Below are 20,543 nucleotides of genomic sequence, written 5' to 3' on the forward strand. Positions count from 1 at the left end.
GTCACAATGATCCGGTTTGATCTATTTCTCTTCTCAGTTAGTCTTCTTTACTTTCACATTGCTGTATCATCTTTGGGGTATCACTCCTCGACATACTCCCAATAAAAATCGAGGCAAATCAAGCCTCCCTATAACGAAAGCGGTTGAGCCCCGGATCCAGTTTGGCTGGTAGCGACATTGCGAAATCTGGGATTGGCCACGATGAACGTGAAACTTTCACACAAGGTGCTGTTGGCCAAGCCGAGCCCATTGCTCTATTAAAAACCCTGTATTTGATTGTAAAGTTTGGAGATACAGGCACCTTTATGTTTGTAAGCGTGATACTATATGACAAGTGGTCTTTGTTTAATGTAAAGTAGCTAGACTCTGGAGAGCCAAAGATGCAGAGGGTCGTGTTGTGTAACACACATACGTTTGCATGAATGAAAGGGTCAATGTATAATTACTTTATGGATCATCTAGGAACAGGCATGTATTGCTAGCTACCGGCCACTTTTATCCAGTCATCATTGTTGCGAGATCCACTGCATGGGAACGATGCCCCTGCTCCAGGCATTCATTTTCATGATTCAATTATCTTGATCCGAGCTGATTTGGCTGAACTACGGTCAAAGAGAGATTACATCAATCCATACATCAGCATACGTGCGACTGTCTCAGCTGATTAATCCTTGTTCGACCGTAACTCAACCAAATCAGCTCGGATCAACCTACTTGAATCATGGAAATGAATGTCTGGAGAAGGAGAATCGTCCACCTACAATGGAATGCACAAAAGTTGTGGATGCACAAAAGTGGCTATTAGCTGCCAATGTATGACCTGAAAATGAGGGTTGCGTACCTGTCATGCATGGTCCCTGAAGTCCAAACTTTTTAACCCAGTTACACAAACACGTCCCTCTGCATCTTTTGCTCTGCCAGGATCCAGCTACTTCACAATGAACAAAGACCACTTGTCATATAGCATCACGCACACAAACATAAAGGTGCCTGTATCTCCGAACTTTACAATGAAACGTGGGGTTTTTATTAGAGCAATGGACTCGGCTTGGCCAACAGCACCTTGTGTGAAAGTTTCACGTTCAATGTCGCAACTAGCCCAAAAAATATTTTTTGGTCGTCGTCGACGAAGAGGTCGACCCCCAGATCCAGTTTGGCTGGTGGCGACATTGCGAAATCTGGGATTGGCAAGCTTGATCGTGAAACTGGCACCCAAGGTGCAGTTGGCCAAGCCGAGCCCATTGCTCTAATAAAAACCCCACGTTTCATTGTAAAGTTCGGAGATACAGGCACCTTTATGTTTGTAAGCGTGATGCTATATGAGAAGTGGTCTCTGTTCATTGCCAATTAGCTAGATCCGGACAGAGCCAAAGATGCAGAGGGGCGTACTTGTGTAACACAGCCTATCATGCAGAAGTGGGAGGATCAATGGATGATACGGTATACGCTATTCAGTAACAGCTCATGCATTGACAGATAACAGCCAATTCCTTCCAATCAACATTGTTGCGAAATCCACTGTATGGGAACGATGCTCCTACTCCACATATTTACGTCCATGTTCACGCTTACAGCATATGTAAAACACAAAGGCACTTGTATCTCTGAATCCTACGATCAAACGTTGGGGGTCTTTATAGAACAAGGTTGCTCAGTGGGGTCGAAGAAAGCTTGTGTGAACAAGTCTTCCCAAGATTTCGAATCATGCTTTGAATCCATTTCTATTACTGCAGGGGTTTCTTCATGTAGATTCAACCACCCCAACTACTAGGCATCCACAGCTCCATCATAGGCAGTTTGCTATTCTTTAATTCCAGCTTTTAGTTGACTACCCAATTTATTGCATACTAGCATGCGTTAATAGCCCATAAAGTAAATTCACATCATATCATCAGAATCTATACAAGTCGTTTTGGGGGAAAGCGTATTAAGTGATCATGCACTAAGAAGTAGTTGTTTGCAGATTGCCGCTTCTCAATTCCTTTCTGACGGCCATAGCAGGAAGGGGGGTTGATGGTAACATACCACAATAACCGCATCCACACCATAGTTGCGTTGTGCCACTGAATTTTCTACTACATTATTGTTTGAGAACACCATGAGTGAAAACGGAGCAACCTATAGATTCCTTGACAACATTGACCACCATACGTGGGGCTGGAAGATCTATTTAGCTAATGAGTTCATATGGAAGTTTTACCATCATCATTTCACGCATCCAAATGCTACTCGCTTCTGCTGTGAAAGGCTTGGTCTTTCATCTTGCATCAAATGCCCAAATCATGTCATACCACACCATAAGCTCAAGCATCCCATACATAGCGCTGAAAGAGATAGCCGTTATGTTATCCACAATACAACTTTAATTGGGTGGGGCTGGCGATGTTGGGTAAGCCATGTTGTAGAGTAATGGCGTTGATCGCACGTTACTTGGATTCGTTGTTTTACCAAAATGGGAAATCAAGCTGTGTAATTCATTCTTATCTCTCTCTTTCACTTGTCTCCTCCACTTTGTTCAACCCCCCAACAATATCCATGGCACCCAACACCTCAAGAGAGATATCTTTCGAAGACTACAAGCTACCCCCTGTTGGTCATGCGGTTTCTGGTGCAGTTGGCTCCACCATTGCCAACCTGTTCATTTATCCACTTGACATGTAAGACCAAGAGATCAAACAGTACACGTTGCAATGCATAACTCATTCGCGTTCCTCGTAATCAGATCAACCACCCGGCTACAGCTTGATAATAGACAACAGAAACGGGGCATACTTGATATGATGATCAGCATATATCAAAAGGAAGGTGGTCTTCAGGCGCTTTATGCAGGATTGGGAGCCGACACTCTTGCTACTGTCCTTTCGAGCTTTGTGTACTTTTACTGCTACTCGGCACTTCGCAACATACAAGAAAAGCTCAACACCAATATGGGTAAACGCGCACAGCTCAATGTCGCCCAAGAGCTTTTCCTTGGCGCTGAAGCAGCATTGATCTCGCGATTCTTCACCACGCCTGTATCCAATGTCACCACCCGTTTACAAACAGCTGGCAAGGACAACAAAAAGAGCTTCGTTGAGATTGCTCAAGATATCTACCGAGAAAAGGGTATTCGTGGCTTTTGGACTGGTAAGGAGATAAAGGATGAGCATGGATGGACTTGCATGAAATTGACATCATCGATTTCGGTAGGTTATCGGGCATCCATGTTACTTGTATCGAACCCTTCTATCACCTACTTTGTGTTTGAAAAGGTGAAAGCCTTCTATTTGACCATGTACCACAAGACTGCTCTCAGTTCCTTGGAGGTGTTTCTCGTATCCGCATTGGCTAAAACCGTAGCAACCATGGTCACCTATCCTTTCATCTTTGTTCGCACAAGCATGGTAGCAGAGGATCCCAAAGGTAAAGGGAAAGCAGCCGATAATGGAGGAGATATGGGTAAACAACAAGGGATGCTTGGCCTTATGAAACATGTGATTCATCGGGATGGTCCACGCGGTCTATACAAGGTGTGTTATGTGCATGCTTTCGAAAATTTTCACGTGTCACTGATGTCATATTTCAAATAGGGTATGCAAGCACAGATCACGAAAGGATTTTTCAATCAAGGGATCATGTACATGATAAAAGATCGAGTAGCGACCTATCTCACCCTTTTGTTTTACACATCCATGCTTATCAGACGGCGGAAAGTCAGCAGCTAGAATACATCATTTACTTTTGTTGTCACTATAACCCAATTAAATGTGCTTCTCCGCAAGAGTTGTTGTCTGGGATGGGAAATCCATGGGCTGGTTATGGTTTTAGTGAAGGAAAGGAAAATGCATGAGCATTGATTCGAAGTTTGTGACGATACCAAAATCACTTCCGCTCATTGTATTATGATACATCGTTGGTTATGATTGTTTGGCGGCAATAGATACGACTAATTGCATTGATCATTTGCATGTAATACAAAAGCATGATGCATATACTGATATTATTACTGTATTTGAGGAATGGAAGCAGTGAAAGAAATCAAATGGTCTTAACAACGATTCATCCTATACTACATATACATTACATGGTGGTCTAAAATAAGTTATTTACATCTGTGCAGAACCGACCCATCCATTGATTAAACTGCAATCCAGGCTCGAGATCAGTGTAAACAGGTAAACGCCCAAGCCAAGACATGTCTTGCAATCCAAAGTCCCAGCCATTGGTTTGTTCTTGTGTTACCGTTGCAGGATCAGATTGATTGATTGTCAACTCATTTTCACGTCGTATGGTGTCATTAGATTCAGTTGTTGTGGTGATGTTTCCAGGCAAGGTTCCCAGTATTTGAATACTTGACATCCCCTTGTTGGCTTGATCTATGTCTCCAATACTTAACGCTTCTCTTTCATTGAAGTCCAATTGATGCTTACCATCATCAGGGCTCTGAAAAGCCATCTTGTCCAATTCACTTAAAGATTGATAGCAGCATTGCGCTGATCCGCTGTATGATTGATATTGGGAAAGGCACTCGAGACATCTTGTCCAGCTTTTGATTAGGTGATCTTCACCAATCGCTTGCTTGATTGTGGGGAACAACCTTGCCATCAACAGCACTGTAGCTGAGGTGTACAGATCTAGTAGACAATTGTTAAGAACACATTCCCTAAATACAATCCATATAGCTTACAAAACATGTTGTACCACCATGCTGGTAATAGTTCGCGTATGTTACGATGGATCACATCAACGAGTTCTTGAGCTGCATTGACACACGTTGTTGAACTTTGCAAAAAGAGCGACTTTTGCAAGCCACTATCATCTCCCGAATGATTCGATTCTTCGGATGCAAAAAAGTATGCAAATACAGGCCGATACAGCAAGATGCATGTGTGTAGATATCTAACAACTTCAATCAGCATACGTGTAAGTTTAGTGGATATCCATTGTCAACAATTACCTTGCTCGTAATACGTTGTTTTGTCGTATCAAAATGCGGTCATGTATGATGTCAGGGTTTAGTGAGCCGTAGATCGCATCCTTGGTATAGGTCCTTAATCGAAGAAACCATGGAAGAGCCCGCTCCCATGATTGTAATGCCATTTCAAACTTTATCACACCATTCAGATTAGCTGCTCGATCTATGATGAAAAGCACATGTTAACAAAAAACCTGACAATGCGATGCTGCCACTTACCAGAAGCACTTCCTTCTCCTGAAGAGCGTTTTGTACTATTTGAGTACAATGTTGTCAAGATTTCACCCATGATCTCATATAGTTCCAACGTATGTACAAAAAAGGACATGTGGCTCGGCTTGTCGTGAGGCTGTTCGGCTGGCGTATCCGGATAAGAAGTGAGAAGTTCATCATCGATCACTTGAGGAAGGTTGAGATCTTGGGTAACTGGTATCATGAAAGGTCGTCCATAAGCCATGGAGATGACTCTGAAATAAATTGGGAATTAGCGAATCTCCTGGCATAGATGCAAGCTATTATGTACCTATCAAGAACGATGCATCCACCCCAAAGACGCTTTCGCATTTGTGATTCAAGTTGTTGTGAATGACCTCGACTCGTTCCACGATCGCATTCATGCAGGTCTCGGTGTAACCCCAATCCTTGAGCAACACGTGTTGCTAGTCCCACCACAATCCAACATCGTGCTGGCATCTTTGTGCATTGAAGGTATTGACCCATGAGTAATAGTGCTTGAACAACCTTCATGTTTCCTTCGTCCAGGATGTCAAAATGAAGCAATTTCTTGGATCGTTGAAAGAATACATCAGCTGAAGATTCACGTTCCGTTTCACCGATTTCAGGAGAGAGTTGACATCCCAATGCAAATACAAGGTTGAGAATACATTGAAATAGTGGATCCGATTCCGATTCATATTCAAAGCCAGTGTCTCGATCGGATACACCTAGTCGCTATTCATTAATCAAATTGCCATCAGCCAATATCATCATTGGGCGTCTTACCATCTTCGGAACATTCCCACAGCCTTGAATACGTTCTCATGAATGACGGCTTATGTAAAAAGGGATAAAGCGTATGAACGTATGTCCAATAGCTCTTGACCAAGCTGTCGGCGACTTTACGTGGTGGCAAAACGTAATCGTGACATATAGAATAGCTTCTTGCAGGTGCATGATTCCCGGCGCCATCGGCTGAAGATGTATTGCGAGATGATTTGGAGCTTAATGAATACTGCCTGGAATGTCGTCGATGTTGTTCATGATGATCGTCAGGCGAGGATGTCGTCTTTTTATCAATCACTTCACGTACTTGTCGCATGAAGCTCATTGCACTTGATGAGCCGAAGTATCCTTGTCGATTCCCATCTCCATCATTATTGTCGCTTCTTTCAAAAGAGCCTGTGAAGGCACCCATTGCATCCACTTCAGGTGTATCTCGTAATAAAGATTGTGATTGTGGTGGTGAAGGTGCTGTCACTGATGGTGAATTCCATTGTTCGCTTGTATAGCTGCCACGGACATTACTTTCTGGTGCACTATTGCGTATAGTAGGATTCAAATCATTGGGCAAGGAGGTTGCTGGATGAAGTGTGATGCTGCCATCAAGTAAGATATCCTGATGTGAAGTAGAATCAGGTGGCATTGATGATGTTTGCTGCTCATGTTGTGTGGGCGTGGGTGGTAGCGGGGTTGGTGGGTTGCTTGGAGACGTCAAATTGTTGATGGAGAGACTAGGATTCTAAATCGTCGTCATGTGAGCTTATGCATAAACCAAGTAATTCAATACAAACCTTCTCAACCGAAAGAGATCCACCCTTATCTTGTCTCATTGCATTTTCCAATTCTCGAACCTTGTTCTCTAGTAATTGAACATACCTAAATCTTGTGTCAATCATCGTTTGACTATATACATAAATCGTTGTTCATCTTCTTACTGGCTTTTGACACCTCGTCTTGCACGTTCAGGCTCATATACACAAGTCCCTTCAGGCTTTTTCTTTTTGAGGCATGGACCACAAGTTGGACGAGCACCATCACATTTGATCTTCCTATCACGGCATTCTTGACAAGCGAGTGAGACCTTTTGTCGCTTAGTAGGTCGGCTCTTGTTGGGTGACGAGGATGGTTGTTGTGGTTGTTGTAGTTGCTGTGGAGGTGGTGGAGGAAGAGTAGAAGGAGATTCGACTTGGGATGTTGGAGACTGATAATCGGGAGTCTGTGCTGGTAACATTGGAGGTAGCGGACGAATGGGTTGCATTGCAATGCGAGGTGTTGAAGGATCCATGGGAAGAATCGAGTTCCTTAAGTTTTGTCAAGGGAAAAAGCGGGGTAAAGGCTAGTGTTGATCAACATCTCCAAAGGAAATCAGCGCTGTGTGAGAAGCATTTCAAGTGTAACCCATCCCAATAACATCAATGCATTATCATAAATGGATTAATGCTTGACAATAGTCAATAAGGTATATGCATCATCGCCATCAACATCATCCTTTATTGTCTAATTCCTGGGTATTCAAAGGACTCAATGAAATGTGGGGTGCTGGAACAGCGACTGGCATTGAATAATGCTTGGCGGGCAGACTTTCCGTAGTTACACACAGCGTTTCATTCAACGGTTAAACCCATTTCATCCTTCTTTCTCTTCGTAATATGTAGAATGTTTTAGCCGTACCATAATAGCATCTTCATTATTATATAAACTACATGGTTTAAGTGTTACTTTTCAGCCTGTGGTGCTCAAACATCATCTACATTGTTCTCAAATCCACGTATCGTTAGTTTAGCTGTCGCATCATCTCTTTTCTCGGTACAGCCCATATATGATTGCGAATGAGCATTCGATATCATCATGATCATGGTAAATGATTTGTATTGGATAGCATCCTGGTTCTTTGTGGGGTTCAAGTGCTTGAATTATAACCATGAGACCATTTCATTGTCTCGAAACTTACAAACTCTCCGGGAAAATATCCCATTGGCAGAGAGCTATTTATCCAGCATGGTGGTGGGTGGTGGATGCAAAGAGATTCAAAGATGCTCATCATCTCACATATTCAATAGCCAGATTGAAGAGCGCATATACCAACAACAGGCCCATTGTTCCACCAACAATACCTATTCGAATACCCCCATCATGTCCAATGCATCCTATATAGATTCCAAATGTTGTCACGCAAACACAATAGCATGGCGGAAAATGATGAAATTATTTTATACTGATTGGATAGTTGGATCAAGCGGTCAATTCGCTAGGATTTCTAACATAATATTCTACACGGTCGAGGAAAGTGGCTGCCTTTTGGTCATTCAAGATCTTGCCAGGGACGCTGTCTTGCAACTTGATTTCAACTTGGTGGGAAACCTTTGGTTGTGCACTGAAATCAATTTGAGCGTTCTTTGTTGTTAAACCAATTGCTCGTGGAGCCTCCTTCTTTGGTGCCTCTCCACCAAGGAAACCAATAAGATCAACCATCTCTTCGTCCTGCGATTTGGGTGCTTGTCCGCTTTCAACACGTTGGCTAGCGCTCACATTCAATTCGTAAGGCTTGGAGGTTTCGTAGGAATCAGTAATGAAGTCGTAAGTAGGAGGGGACAAGTGGAAGATCCTGCAAATAAAAAATGTAAGCCCAATGATATCTTTAAAGTTATCTCACTTGCCACAATACTTACTTGAAGGATCCACCCTTATAGGCATCTGAGAAGGAGGAAGCATCGGTGTTGTACACAATACCCTTTGAGGGGGAGGAAGAGACCTTGGGAGAGCTAACGACATCTTGAAGAGCACGAGTTGCTGCCTTGGCAATAAAGTCGTTTACGCTGACATTGGTACGGTTTGATTCTAATACGCTGTTAGTGACCTATTCATGATCCTCGTTCAACATATATATATACATACCATTCAAAGCACGACGCAATGCCAACAAATCATCCACTGCCACAGTCTTGCTGATGAAGTTAGGAAGAGGCTTTTCTTCCTTGGGGGCAGCAGCACCCTCCTTGGCTGCAGGCTAAAAATTGTTGTCAGCACTTTTATACACACATGTTCCGTATAACACATACCTTGGCGAACACAATTTCTTCTCTGGGAGGAGCAATGGAAGTTCTGAAAGGAGGAGCAGGTTTGTACGGAATCAATCCAAGATGAGCAAGGACATCACCCTTCAAGATACGACCACCGGGACCGGATGCTTTGATGGCGCCAAGATCTTTGATGTGATGCTTAAGTACAAGCGAGATAACAGCAGGAGAAAGTGGCTTCTTCAATTTGCTGGTATCGAGTTCATGATGATCCATGGGGGTTGATGGTGTAGGTGGTACTGCTGCTGCTGCTGCTGGCTTGGGCTCTTCAGCTGTAATGAACAATGATGCGATCGGCGACAATCGTATCAGTCTATGCCCCATTCATCATCTCCCTCCCCAAAAAAAGAAATTCATCTACACTTACCCTTTGGTTGTTCAGGAGCGGATGATGACTCTTCAGCAGGCATTTCAACATTCGAGATATCGTCACCTTCCTCGGCCAAAAGTGCAATGGGTTGATTGACAGCAGCCTTCTCGCCATCTTTCAACTAGTTGCCAAATAGTGTCAATACAACGTTGTGTCACATCCAAGATCTTTTTGATAACCTACAATGATCTTTGCAAGAATACCATCCTCAGGAGCGTCGACATCAATTTGAGCTTTATCGGTTTCGAGTTCGAGAAGGATATCACCAGCAGAGAAGCTTTCACCTGTAATTGTGTGTGTGTGTGTCACATCAAATTTCCCCCATCAATAAAGATATCCACATCGAATCTTATCATTGTTGCTATGCTTGCCTTCTTTGACTTTCCATTGGTGAATAGTGCCCTCAGTCATTGTGGGACTCATGGCAGGCATGTTGAAACGGCTGATGGCTGCACGCGAAGCGGCCGAGTGAAAGCCTGCATAAAACAAAACAGGGTTCAGCATTACTGTCATTGCGCGTCTAATGGTGGTGGTGGGTGGGTGTTGTTGTTTACCAGCGGCACATGTTTTGGTAGAAGGCAAGCGTGCAATGAACCGATGCATGGTGGTGGTGGTGTGTGTAGGGATGTGTTCAACAAGCGACCAAAGAAAAAACGACGGGAATTGCTTGCAAAATGACGGGAGGAGGTTATTCGTGACGGCTTCAACCGGGTCAACCCGGGCATCGCCGACAACCACCTCAGCTATATTTGGCTTTGATAGTTGCTATGCTTCTACCCCCCAGCTACATGATTGTTGGCTGCCACAAGATTAAACTTTACCTGCTCACTTGTCATATAAAATCCCATCAATAAATCAAGTTGAACTTCATCCACTCCTCTCAACTTGCTCTGTTATCAAAGTAAAGTGTATGGATGTACTGGGAAGAAGAGCTTTTGATAACCCCAACATGCATGGTAGTATATTACTCGTAATATCTTTCGGAATGCTGCATGAAAAGGCCTATCTGCATCATACATCATCTGCTTAGCTGAGTATACCACATCCATAGTCGATTGACACCATTCAAAAATGAGTTGCCCGAAATAAATATCTACTTCTTGTGCTGATGACTCGCTCGGTAGCTCTGTTAGCCAAATAGGCTCCTTGACCACAAAACAGAGAACCCAATTTTTGGTCTTGTATCTGCTACTTGAATATGTGTACGCGCTCGTAATACTAATTTTCAGAGGAGACCATAAGTGATCCTTTGCGAAGCTTCACCAAGGTCGACCCGATCCTTCTAGGGCTGATCTCGCGGATGCTTGCACAGTAGACCATCAATTCTTTATTCTAATGCACATACTACTCCCCCCCTAGAAGGATGACATACGATGCTTGACATAAGATCGATCCATGCAATACGTTGAGCTATAGCTTGAAGTCTATAATCGCATGTACTGTCCTTGAGCATTGAAGTAAAACGCGCAATACTTAAGAAAATGCCATCAGCCGCTTCCAAGATACATCCAAGTTGAAAAAGCAGCTTATCGTTAATTTCCATGCTGTAGGTTTACTCTCATTGTTGTTTACCATAATGATATGACAAAGGTAAGGATGCTATCATTATTATGATCACATCTTTATTTCTATGCTTTACATGTACGTCTAAGAAGATGCATGTACAGTGCCCAGCAACCAATGAGCATAGTCGTGCGCTAATTCAACACTCAATAGCATGGTTTCACGAACTGCATTAAAGCAAGCTTCTGGATGCATGTATCTAATAACATGAATGTGTGTGTAAAAGTATCCCGTATCCATGATGTTGCTTACGATAAGATCCAAGGGTGAACAACGGAAGCATTACCAAGCAACTTGAATAGCCAATCACGTTTCGCTTTCTGAAATGGATAACGAGTGCGTGCGCTTGATACACCAAGCCCGCCAAGCTCCCTCCCTCTTCCCAAGAAGACCTTCATCTTTGTTACGACATCTTTTTGTCCTTCTTCACTTGCTCTCTTATACCTCAACGTCGTTTGCATAAGCTTCTCTTCGAGCATGGCTGGGCCAATTGTAGAGTTCATTGGTAAATGGAATATGAGGAGGGGTCAAAGTGAATTGGGCACGCTTCTCACACTCATGTGCCGGAATGTTCTATTTACGACTTGACAGAGGAAGCATGCAGCGTTGCACGCTACGAACCAGACCTCGCTTTGAACCTCGAGATTTGTGAAATGATCAACAAGAAGCAGGGAAACGCGTAAGTCATCTCTGTACTTGCCGTCTTGCCGTTGGGTAAGCACTTGCTCACGTGCCACTCTCACACGTACCATAGCCCTCGAGAAGCCGCCACGGCCATTGTACGCCTGGTCAACAGCCGAAATTTGAATCAATCCATGCTTGCACTTACGGTATGTAATGAACGAGATTTGATTGTGAGCTATGTCTAACTGAATAGTCATTCAGCTGCTGGATAATTGTGTCAAAAACTGCGGATATCCTTTCCATTTACAAGTTGCCACGAAGGAATTCTTGAATGAGCTCGTACGCAAGTTCCCTGAACGTCCTGCGGTAAATATTACATTCGAGATTGAAAACCATTGAATGCTTACATTGCTTCCTTTCATAGCCCTTCCCTAACCCTGCCATTCAACGTATTCTATACATGATCAAAGAGTGGAAGGTGGCTCTTGCAGATATGTCACGACACAAAGACGACTTAATCCATATCAAAGACATGTATCGTTTGTTGCGATTTAAAGGTATGAAAACAGCTTGATGGGAGAGCTACAAAGCGTGTATACTGAACCATATTCTTGGCTAGGCTATCGATTCCCAGAACTCAAAGATGCTTCAGTTGCGGCATTGGCACCTTCACAATCACTCAAATCAGCAGAAGAACTTGAGGAAGAGGATCGTGTAGCACAATCAGCGGTAAGGAACATTGGATACTTGTGATAATGCTTTGCTTTACTCATGATGGTGTATCAGAAATTGCAAGAATTGATTCGTCGAGGACGACCACAGGATTTGGTGGAAGCCAATCAGCTCATGAAAGTGATGACAGGCTATGTAAGTATCGAAGAGGAGGAGATCATCGTATATAAAAGGGCTGTTCATTCATTTATAATCGATTGACAGGATCAACGACAAAAGCCAAACTATCAGCAGAAATTTGAGGAGGAGCTGCACAAGATTCAAGAAAAGGTCATTTTGCTATACGAGATGCTTGAAAACGTCAAACCTGGAGAGCAAATCAATCGCAACGAGACCCTAGTTGAACTGAGGAATTCAAGTGCTGGTGCACAACCCAAGATCCAAAAGATGATCCAAGAAGAGGAGGATACTGAAAAGATTGGTAAGGCTCATTATGGTGAATGTTCGTTCGTATCCATTGATATTGATGGACCATGGTAGAGAATTTGCTTACATTGAACGACATGATCAACAATTCAATGGCCAAGTTTGCTGATATACAAAAGGGAATTTACGACACGCAATATGAGATCAGCGGTAAACCTCCAAAGCAGACCGATGAAGCAGAAGCACCTCGTCAGGCTATCAGTTTGATCGATTTGGATGATGAACCTTCGACCGGTCAACAAGCCCCTGCAAGCACTACATCCAAAGGAAACGTCCTTGATGAGCTCAGCGACATTTTTGGACAAAGTGCATCAATATCCCCACCTCAGCAACAACAACAACAACAACAACAACCAGCTCAGCAACAATCGCTCGATCCGCTTGCCTTCCTATCCTCGAATCCACCTGCTACCTCATCGTCACCATCACCTTTTGGCTTGCAGGCTTTGCCACCACCTCCTGCAGTTTCGCCAACTCTATCTTCATCATCTTTGGGTACACCAAGTGCCTCTGGAAGCATTCGTGAGCAACCATTCAACACGAGCCAAGAGAACGTAGCAGACAATGCTAGCAGCAACGCGATTAAACATGAGCCTAGTAAGTATAAAGAGCATACAAAAGATGGTTCTTTGTATTCATTGTCTTTTTCTTTCTAGTTGAATTGACCAATAAGAATGGCTTGCAAATCACTTTGGATATTGTGCAACTCGACACCATTTGGCGAATGAAGGCTTACTTTTCCAACCAATCTACAGCACCTATGGAGAATATGATGTTGCGATTGGCAGCACCAAGGGTAAGTAATAATGGAAGTTTGGTTTCGTTCTATTTCCTCACCGGATGCTGTTATAGTCGATGCAACTGAAGATGGAAGCTCAATCCTCGGATATGGTACCTCCAAAGTCAACCAAGTCAGTGATGCAAAACATTATCCTGAGTAACCCAAACAAGGTAAAAGAGAAGCTGAGTGCTGAGTGGGCAACGAATGGTTTATTAAATGGGAAGAACACTAGGAACCTCTACGATTGCGGTACAAGGTCACTTACCAACAATTTGGTGTGGATATGGAGCAATCAGGAGATTATCACGCCTGATAGAAATCAATAAATGGCTGTTGTAGATTAGGGACTTTGTGCTTTTCATTTCTCTTTCATATCACGTAGCCCAAAAGTAGCTTTAGTAGCAAACCATCATAGTGTAGATGTCGCATTTATGCATTGGGTACTCTATGCATCCGATCAAGAAGCCGTAATGGATTCCTCTACCATCACCACGCTGCTTGCTTTCCTACGGCAAGAAATGCATGTTGATGTTGAAACAAAATACAGCTTTTTTCATTTGTTGACAATCTCCTACACAAGGTTTCCCTAAAGTGACGTCTACATAATGTTCATCGGTTAACAATGTCGTTCTTTTATTACGCACGTGTAATCCCTGTAATAAGACGAGCGAGTCAGCTACTTTTTCGCTCCTTGTCTGTGAGAGATTAAATAGTAGAAAAGCCTATATCCCCGCATCGGCCTCTGATCATCACCATCGTTGGTTAGCTTTGAAATAAAGACTGCAGCAAATGGAGATGAAAACGGGAAAGCATTCAACGGACAAATAGGGGGTAAATGCTGTTGATTGACCTTGTCGACTTTTTACTATGAAGAGCCATATGCAGCACACGCATGCTATCATCATCGTAATCTATTCCTCGGATTGTGATAAAATGCAGGCATCTTTCCGAAAGCGTTGCTATCGGCAATGTGGGACAAAGCTTAGCAGCTTGTGCTTTTTTGGCTCTTTGCCGCCACAACTTGGCTTTATTTTATTTTAGGGCTGGTGTGACGGGAAGATGACAACATAGCAACGCAATCCCGTTCATCATCTCCCTGCTTACATCAGACTACATGCCTTGATGTGGATGAAAAAAGTAGGCCCTTTTAGTCTGAATATTGCGCATACAGTAATGCACGTGGTGTAGGTGGATAGTATAACCAATGTCTTTTGGTTTATGCCTTTCAGACGTAAATTTTGCATTGAATCGGAGCCCAAGTGCACGTATCGGCTCAACTGATGTCATGGTTACTAAATGGGTATTGGTTGCTACCCAACCCTAAAAGCCGGGCTACACAACGACGACATGACGATGACACAGGCTCATTATATAAAAGCATCAGCCATACAAAAGTTTCTTTTTCTTCTTCCACACTCTTCACATACACACCCAAACACATGTTTGATCAATTAAAAAACCTCATTCGTAATGGACGTCGTGCGTCACAGTCGTCATCAACAGAACGCAAGGTGCAACAGCAACAACTAGGCCCTGATCGATTGGAAGCTGTCGAGCGTCTCATAAAAGAAAGAAAAGCTACCAACAATGAAAAAACCAACAATGGGTCGCCTCATGAACATATCCAGCAACGATACCAACTATCCGACAAATTGGGCGAGTGAGTGTCCTTTTCTTGGAAGCAAGAATAGTTTTTGTGTACTGACCTTGTGCACACGCGTGTTTGTATTTGTGTATGTGCCTTCATTAGTGGTGCGTTTTCCAATGTTTACAAGGCAATGGATCGTGAAACCCAAGAGTGGGTAGCTATCAAGATTGTGCGCAAATTTGAATTGAGCCCTCACCAAGTAAGCAAACGAATGCGTTTGGTATACGTATATACATGGATGACTTATCTTTCGTTGTAGCGAGCCAATGTCCTTAAAGAAGTTCAAATCATGCGTACTGCACGTCATCCAACCGTGGTGCAGCTAAAGAGCTTTATGGAAACAAAAGAGGTAAAGTAACATGCATCACACGTAAAGAGAATGAAATTAAGCTTAACTATGGATTGCATCTGTAACAGCACTATTATTTGGTCATGGAATTCTGTGAGGGTGGTGAATTGTTTCATCAAATTGTACGCCTTACCTACTTTAGCGAAGACCTTGCTCGACATTGCATTCGTCAGGTAGCTGAAGGTATCCGATACTTGCATGAAGAGCGAGGCGTAGTACATCGGTAAGCGTTGTAATTTAAAATCAAGTTTACCTTTTATTGATGCGTATCCTATAGCGATATCAAACCCGAGAACTTGTTGTTTGAGCCAATTCCACATGTACCTCGAGTCAGCACACCACAACCATTATACCCTGGTGACGAAGATAAGGTGGACGAGGGCGAATTCATTGAAGGCGTGGGCGCGGGTACTATCGGACGAGTAAAAATCGCCGACTTTGGCTTAAGCAAAGTTGTATGGGATCAACAGACCAAAACACCATGCGGCACGGTTGGCTACACAGCACCTGAAATCGTTAAGGATGAACGATATTCCAAGTCGGTGGACATGTGGGCACTTGGATGTGTGCTATACACATTCCTTTGTGGCTTCCCACCGTTTTTCGATGAAAGCATTCCCGTTTTGACAGAAAAGGTTGCACGTGGTCAATACACTTTTCTCAGCCCATGGTGGGATCCTATTTCTGAACAAGCCAAGGATCTGGTACGAAACCTTCTTTGCATCGATCCAAAACAACGATACACCATTGATCAATTCCTCAATCATCCATGGATACTCAACGTATGTGATTGCTATGATACCTATCTCAATTTGGCACTAACTTTTGTTTGTATCATGTAGAAAAATGTGGTTACACCTGCTGTTGAGCGTGTGCAGACACCTCTTCTTAGCCCAGCTCCAGGTACACCCGATTTTAGACGCGATGTAGGCTTGTCATCAATGAAGCAAGTCTTTGATGTATCATACGCCGTCCATCGTATGGCTGAAGAACGCACACCTCGTCGCAAGGATCGTCGTCGTCAACTTATGGAAGATGAAAGTGACGGTATGAATGCCTCGAATCCTCGATGTGCATACGAAGATATGGCACAACACAGCAAAATGGCATCATCCGAAATGCCTAGCAACTCAATTCGATTCCAAAAGACAAAGCCTGTATTTGAGCTCAACATGGACAATGCAACCCTGCTGGGTCGACGAAAGAACCAACAAGAGGTTGAATGTTAAGCAAATAGCATTTAGAAAACTCTCCTTCTCATCCTTTATGTATATAATGAACCCCACCACACATATTGTACATTCATCACTTTTATATATTTTTCGAATCCACCATCATTCATATGTGTTCTCTTTGTCTTTAAAGAATGTCTGTTTCACAAGCCACTAGTCCCAGCTCCTTTGTCTCCTCCTTCAGTTCCTTATGAAGAACAAGTCAGTCGCCCCGAGCTCCAATTGGAAACAGCTTCTCAATGCTGGGGTAAGGATTCATAACAGCAACCGATCCATGGTAGAGGACTCGTATTCAACCTTTCTATAGGCAGTGCAGCAAACGAAGAAGCGTAAATCCAACAACGACAATGCACAGCATCGATCGAAGCGATCCAAAAAGACATCGTGAGTATAATACAATGCCAAAAGTGAGTAGCTTATTGACCAATGCTTTATTCTCATTTGTTATCTAGCGAGAAGTCTAGTGAAAAGTCTAGCGCACAGCAGCCAACAAAGAAGCAAGTCAATAAGGAGGAGCTATGGTTCGGCGAGGATATCGACGATGAATCATTCGCAAAGGCGTATGGTGTCACAAAGACGAAGACGGTGGATGGCACTCAGATGACCAAGGCGACACTGAAAGAAGCTATGGTGAAGCAGATGAATTCTGTTGAAGGCGACAAAGCAAAGTATGTTATATTCAATCATGGGATCATGCAAGTAAATGCTCATCGACATGTGTATTTGTGTAGAATGGGCAAGTTTGTGGCGATCGATTGTGAAATGGTGGGTGTCGGTGAAGGCGGCATTGCATCTGCACTAGCACGTGTGAGTTTGGTCAATTATCATGGTGCGGTGCTATTGGATACGTATGTCAAGCCTATGGAACGAGTGACGGATTATCGTACCTTTGTGAGTGGTATCGAACCAAAACATCTCAAAGATGGTAAGAATGGGAACACACGTTGAAAGGAAAAGGATTGGTCTAACATGTCCTTCTTTAGCTATAACGTTCCAAGAAGCACAAAAATTGGTGAACGACATTATCAAAGATCGAATCCTTGTTGGTCATGCCGTGTACAACGATTTGGAAGTACTTATGCTTCCCCATCCCAAGCTCATGATTCGTGATACTTCTCGATACAAGCCTTTCAAGGAACTTGCCAAGGGAAGGACGCCTGGTCTTCGAATGCTTGTTGAAAAGGTGTTGAATATCGATATCCAAAAGGGCAGCCATTCTTCCGTTGAAGACGCTCGATTTACGATGATGTTGTATCGCAAAGTGAAGGACGATTGGGAAAAGCACCTTGGATCACGCATTGGTCTCAAGATGAAGGCTATGGCAAAGAAATTGGAAAAGAAGGATGCGAAGCGCAGCAAGAAATAGTAACAACATACCCCTCATTCCTACCAAACACACAATAGCAATAACAATCCACTGGCATCATTCCTCCTCTGAATTACAATCATTATTCATCCTTGTTTATAAAAAAGACATTCATCATCTGCTCCTTCATCGAAAGATGGTTACATATCATGAGCTTTGTGAAAGTTTTCGCCTGCATATAAAGAGCTACCACCAAGCTGTTCTTCAATGCGTAACATTTGATTGTATTTAGCGAGACGCTCTGAGCGACAAGGAGCACCTGTCTTAATATGCCCTGTGCGTAGACCAACAACGAGATCACCAATGGTAGTATCTTCTGTTTCACCCGAGCGATGAGAAACCATGACACCCCATCCTGCATTTTGGGCATCCTTGGCAGCTTGAATGCTTTCAGTGAGCGAACCAATTTGATTCACCTTGAGGAGCAAGGCATTACATGCCTTCTTTTCAATAGCAGTGGCAATACGTTCGGGATTGGTGACTAATAAATCATCACCAACCAGTTCTTGTTTACATGTCGATTCGAATTGAGTCCAATTGTCCCAATCATCTTGATCAAAAGGGTCTTCAAACAAAACGATGGGGTACTTTTCGGCGTATGACTTGTATAGATCACCTAGCTGTTTACCGGTGAGATGTGATGATGGATCCGATTTGGGGTTCTTGAAATCCAAGTCGTATTTGCCATCTTTGAAGAATTCGGATGCAGCCGCATCCATGCCGATCTTGATCTTGCCTGTGTAACCAGCCTTGTCAATAGCAGTAACCAGCAAATCAAGGCCCTCTTTGGCATCTTGGATATTAGGAGCAAACCCGCCTTCATCACCAACATTGGTAGCATCTTGGCCATATTGACTCTTTATCACGTTCTTGAGATGGTGATAGGTTTCGGTCCCCATTTTCATCGCTTCCGTAAACGACTTTGCACCCGTGGGCATGATCATAAATTCTTGCATTGCCAGCTTATTGCCTGCATGTTCTCCACCATTGATCACATTAAAAGCGGGTACAGGCATCACAAATGGCTTTTTGGATCCTGCAAGATCAGCCAAATGTACATACAATGGGACATTCTTTTCACCTGCACCTGCTTTGGCAACCGCAAGTGACACGCCCAAAATGGCATTTGCACCTAGCTTGCTTTTATTTTTGGTGCCATCAAGTTTGATCATCATTTCATCCACCGCCTTTTGATCAACCACCGAAAGTTTGGATTCAATCAATGCGGGCCCAATGATCTTGTTGACGTTCTCCACAGCTTTCAAGACACCTAATAATAACGTATGTGAGGATGATGACGCCAATGTTGGAGTTCCGAAGATGTCAAAAACGTCAACGAACCCTTGCCCATATAATCGGCTTTGATACCATCACGAAGTTCAAGCGCTTCGTGGACTCCTGTAGATGCACCAGAAGGCACAGCTGCACGAAAAACGCCTTTGGCAGTTGTTACTTCGACCTCCACAGTGGGGTTGCCACGTGAATCAAAGATTTGACGTCCATGAACGTTGCTAACGGTTGCCATGGTTGCTGCTGTGAAAGAAAAAAAGAGAGAGAAAAACCACGTATATGCATGGGTGTAGTCATAGAGTGTGATTTTTTGGTCATTGAGGTACCCTTGATGTAGCACCCTGGCTCTAGCTAGTAAGAGCAAAAATGACTATGCTCTATCATGGAAAGTCTCAGCGAATGTCGACTGCAATAAAAGTCTCCCACCACAAGGGCAAAACTTAAATAGGCTTTTGAGGTTTCTTTGTTTTACTACTAACCACACCAAGGTTTTAGTAACCTTTGAGAAATGGTATTCTTCAAGGACAAAATCACACCACGTAGCACTCAAGGACCATCTTGCAGGCTCAAGCCATTCACCGGTGGTAGTTTTATCGTCATCACCTTTGGATTACAAATGCACGATTTCATCTACAGGGTTTTTACGTGTATGGCTTAGTGAGTTGGGATTACCTATAAATACACAGCCACAATGCAACAAGGGCACCAAGTGGTGGTGCATGGTAATTGGATTAAGGAATTAAAGAGATTCGAGGAGAAACAAACAAAAAAAGGCGTGTACATGATCCCCACATGGCTGCTTCCTTTCTTGCAGATCTTTTCTCCTGAGCATGGCTAATTTGCATAGTAAGCAAGAATGACCATAAATGACAAAGTTGATAGCTCGCAAAATTAAATCTTATGCAATACAGCAATGAATCTTGATCCCACATCCTTCTTCTCAATCACATGAGCGTGTTCATCTTTTACCCCGATTGATTATTGTTGTGTGTCAAGTGTACAAACATGCCATGAAACTTTTTTCAGATAAATGTGGAAAAGACTACGGAGAAAGGAAAGGGGGGACTGTGAGCAGGAGCTATACGAGGTGTTACTTTTTGGTTGCTCTTTAGCAAAGGAAGAACGGAGATGG

The 20,543-nt window shown here is 43.2% G+C and overlaps 7 protein-coding genes across 7 annotated transcripts; 4 read left to right on the plus strand and 3 right to left on the minus strand.

Moving 5' to 3' along the window:
• Positions 1–2,535: 2,535 nt before the first annotated feature.
• On the plus strand, positions 2,536–3,704 carry O0I10_004581 (uncharacterized protein; the record flags this gene model as incomplete). Its single annotated transcript, XM_058484638.1, has 4 exons — positions 2,536–2,657; positions 2,723–3,126; positions 3,190–3,509; positions 3,570–3,704. The coding sequence occupies 4 exons, from the start codon at positions 2,536–2,538 to the stop codon at positions 3,702–3,704; spliced, it is 981 nt and encodes a 326-aa protein (XP_058344515.1).
• A 367-nt stretch (positions 3,705–4,071) lies between these two features.
• On the minus strand, positions 4,072–7,238 carry O0I10_004582 (uncharacterized protein; the record flags this gene model as incomplete). The annotated part of the gene is made up of 9 exons (XM_058484639.1): positions 4,072–4,355; positions 4,410–4,613; positions 4,667–4,878; positions 4,937–5,117; positions 5,174–5,421; positions 5,478–5,898; positions 5,957–6,692; positions 6,745–6,829; positions 6,889–7,238. The coding sequence occupies 9 exons, from the start codon at positions 7,236–7,238 to the stop codon at positions 4,072–4,074; spliced, it is 2,721 nt and encodes a 906-aa protein (XP_058344516.1).
• A 947-nt stretch (positions 7,239–8,185) lies between these two features.
• On the minus strand, positions 8,186–10,003 carry O0I10_004583 (uncharacterized protein; the record flags this gene model as incomplete). Its single annotated transcript, XM_058484640.1, has 8 exons — positions 8,186–8,558; positions 8,623–8,791; positions 8,849–8,960; positions 9,013–9,302; positions 9,398–9,521; positions 9,584–9,684; positions 9,772–9,876; positions 9,955–10,003. 8 exons carry the CDS (start codon positions 10,001–10,003, stop codon positions 8,186–8,188), a joined length of 1,323 nt encoding a protein of 440 aa, XP_058344517.1.
• Positions 10,004–11,440: 1,437 nt separating this feature from the next.
• On the plus strand, positions 11,441–13,839 carry O0I10_004584 (uncharacterized protein; the record flags this gene model as incomplete). Its single annotated transcript, XM_058484641.1, has 12 exons — positions 11,441–11,468; positions 11,555–11,642; positions 11,718–11,793; positions 11,849–11,953; positions 12,012–12,144; positions 12,207–12,316; positions 12,374–12,454; positions 12,524–12,740; positions 12,800–13,342; positions 13,402–13,541; positions 13,598–13,696; positions 13,759–13,839. 12 exons carry the CDS (start codon positions 11,441–11,443, stop codon positions 13,837–13,839), a joined length of 1,701 nt encoding a protein of 566 aa, XP_058344518.1.
• Positions 13,840–14,965: 1,126 nt separating this feature from the next.
• Positions 14,966–16,752, plus strand: O0I10_004585 (uncharacterized protein; the record flags this gene model as incomplete). Its single annotated transcript, XM_058484642.1, has 6 exons — positions 14,966–15,186; positions 15,277–15,373; positions 15,434–15,523; positions 15,592–15,746; positions 15,801–16,305; positions 16,366–16,752. The coding sequence occupies 6 exons, from the start codon at positions 14,966–14,968 to the stop codon at positions 16,750–16,752; spliced, it is 1,455 nt and encodes a 484-aa protein (XP_058344519.1).
• Positions 16,753–16,945: 193 nt separating this feature from the next.
• O0I10_004586 (uncharacterized protein) lies at positions 16,946–18,121 on the plus strand (the record flags this gene model as incomplete). Its single annotated transcript, XM_058484643.1, has 5 exons — positions 16,946–17,002; positions 17,063–17,139; positions 17,208–17,423; positions 17,487–17,680; positions 17,739–18,121. 5 exons carry the CDS (start codon positions 16,946–16,948, stop codon positions 18,119–18,121), a joined length of 927 nt encoding a protein of 308 aa, XP_058344520.1.
• A 140-nt stretch (positions 18,122–18,261) lies between these two features.
• On the minus strand, positions 18,262–19,646 carry O0I10_004587 (enolase; the record flags this gene model as incomplete). Its single annotated transcript, XM_058484644.1, has 2 exons — positions 18,262–19,391; positions 19,463–19,646. The coding sequence occupies 2 exons, from the start codon at positions 19,644–19,646 to the stop codon at positions 18,262–18,264; spliced, it is 1,314 nt and encodes a 437-aa protein (XP_058344521.1).
• Between the last annotated feature and the right edge of the window lie 897 nt (positions 19,647–20,543).

This window comes from Lichtheimia ornata (genome assembly GCF_029851405.1).
Source record: "Lichtheimia ornata isolate CBS 291.66 chromosome Unknown scaffold00017, whole genome shotgun sequence".
Lineage (NCBI taxonomy): Eukaryota > Fungi > Mucoromycota > Mucoromycetes > Mucorales > Lichtheimiaceae > Lichtheimia > Lichtheimia ornata.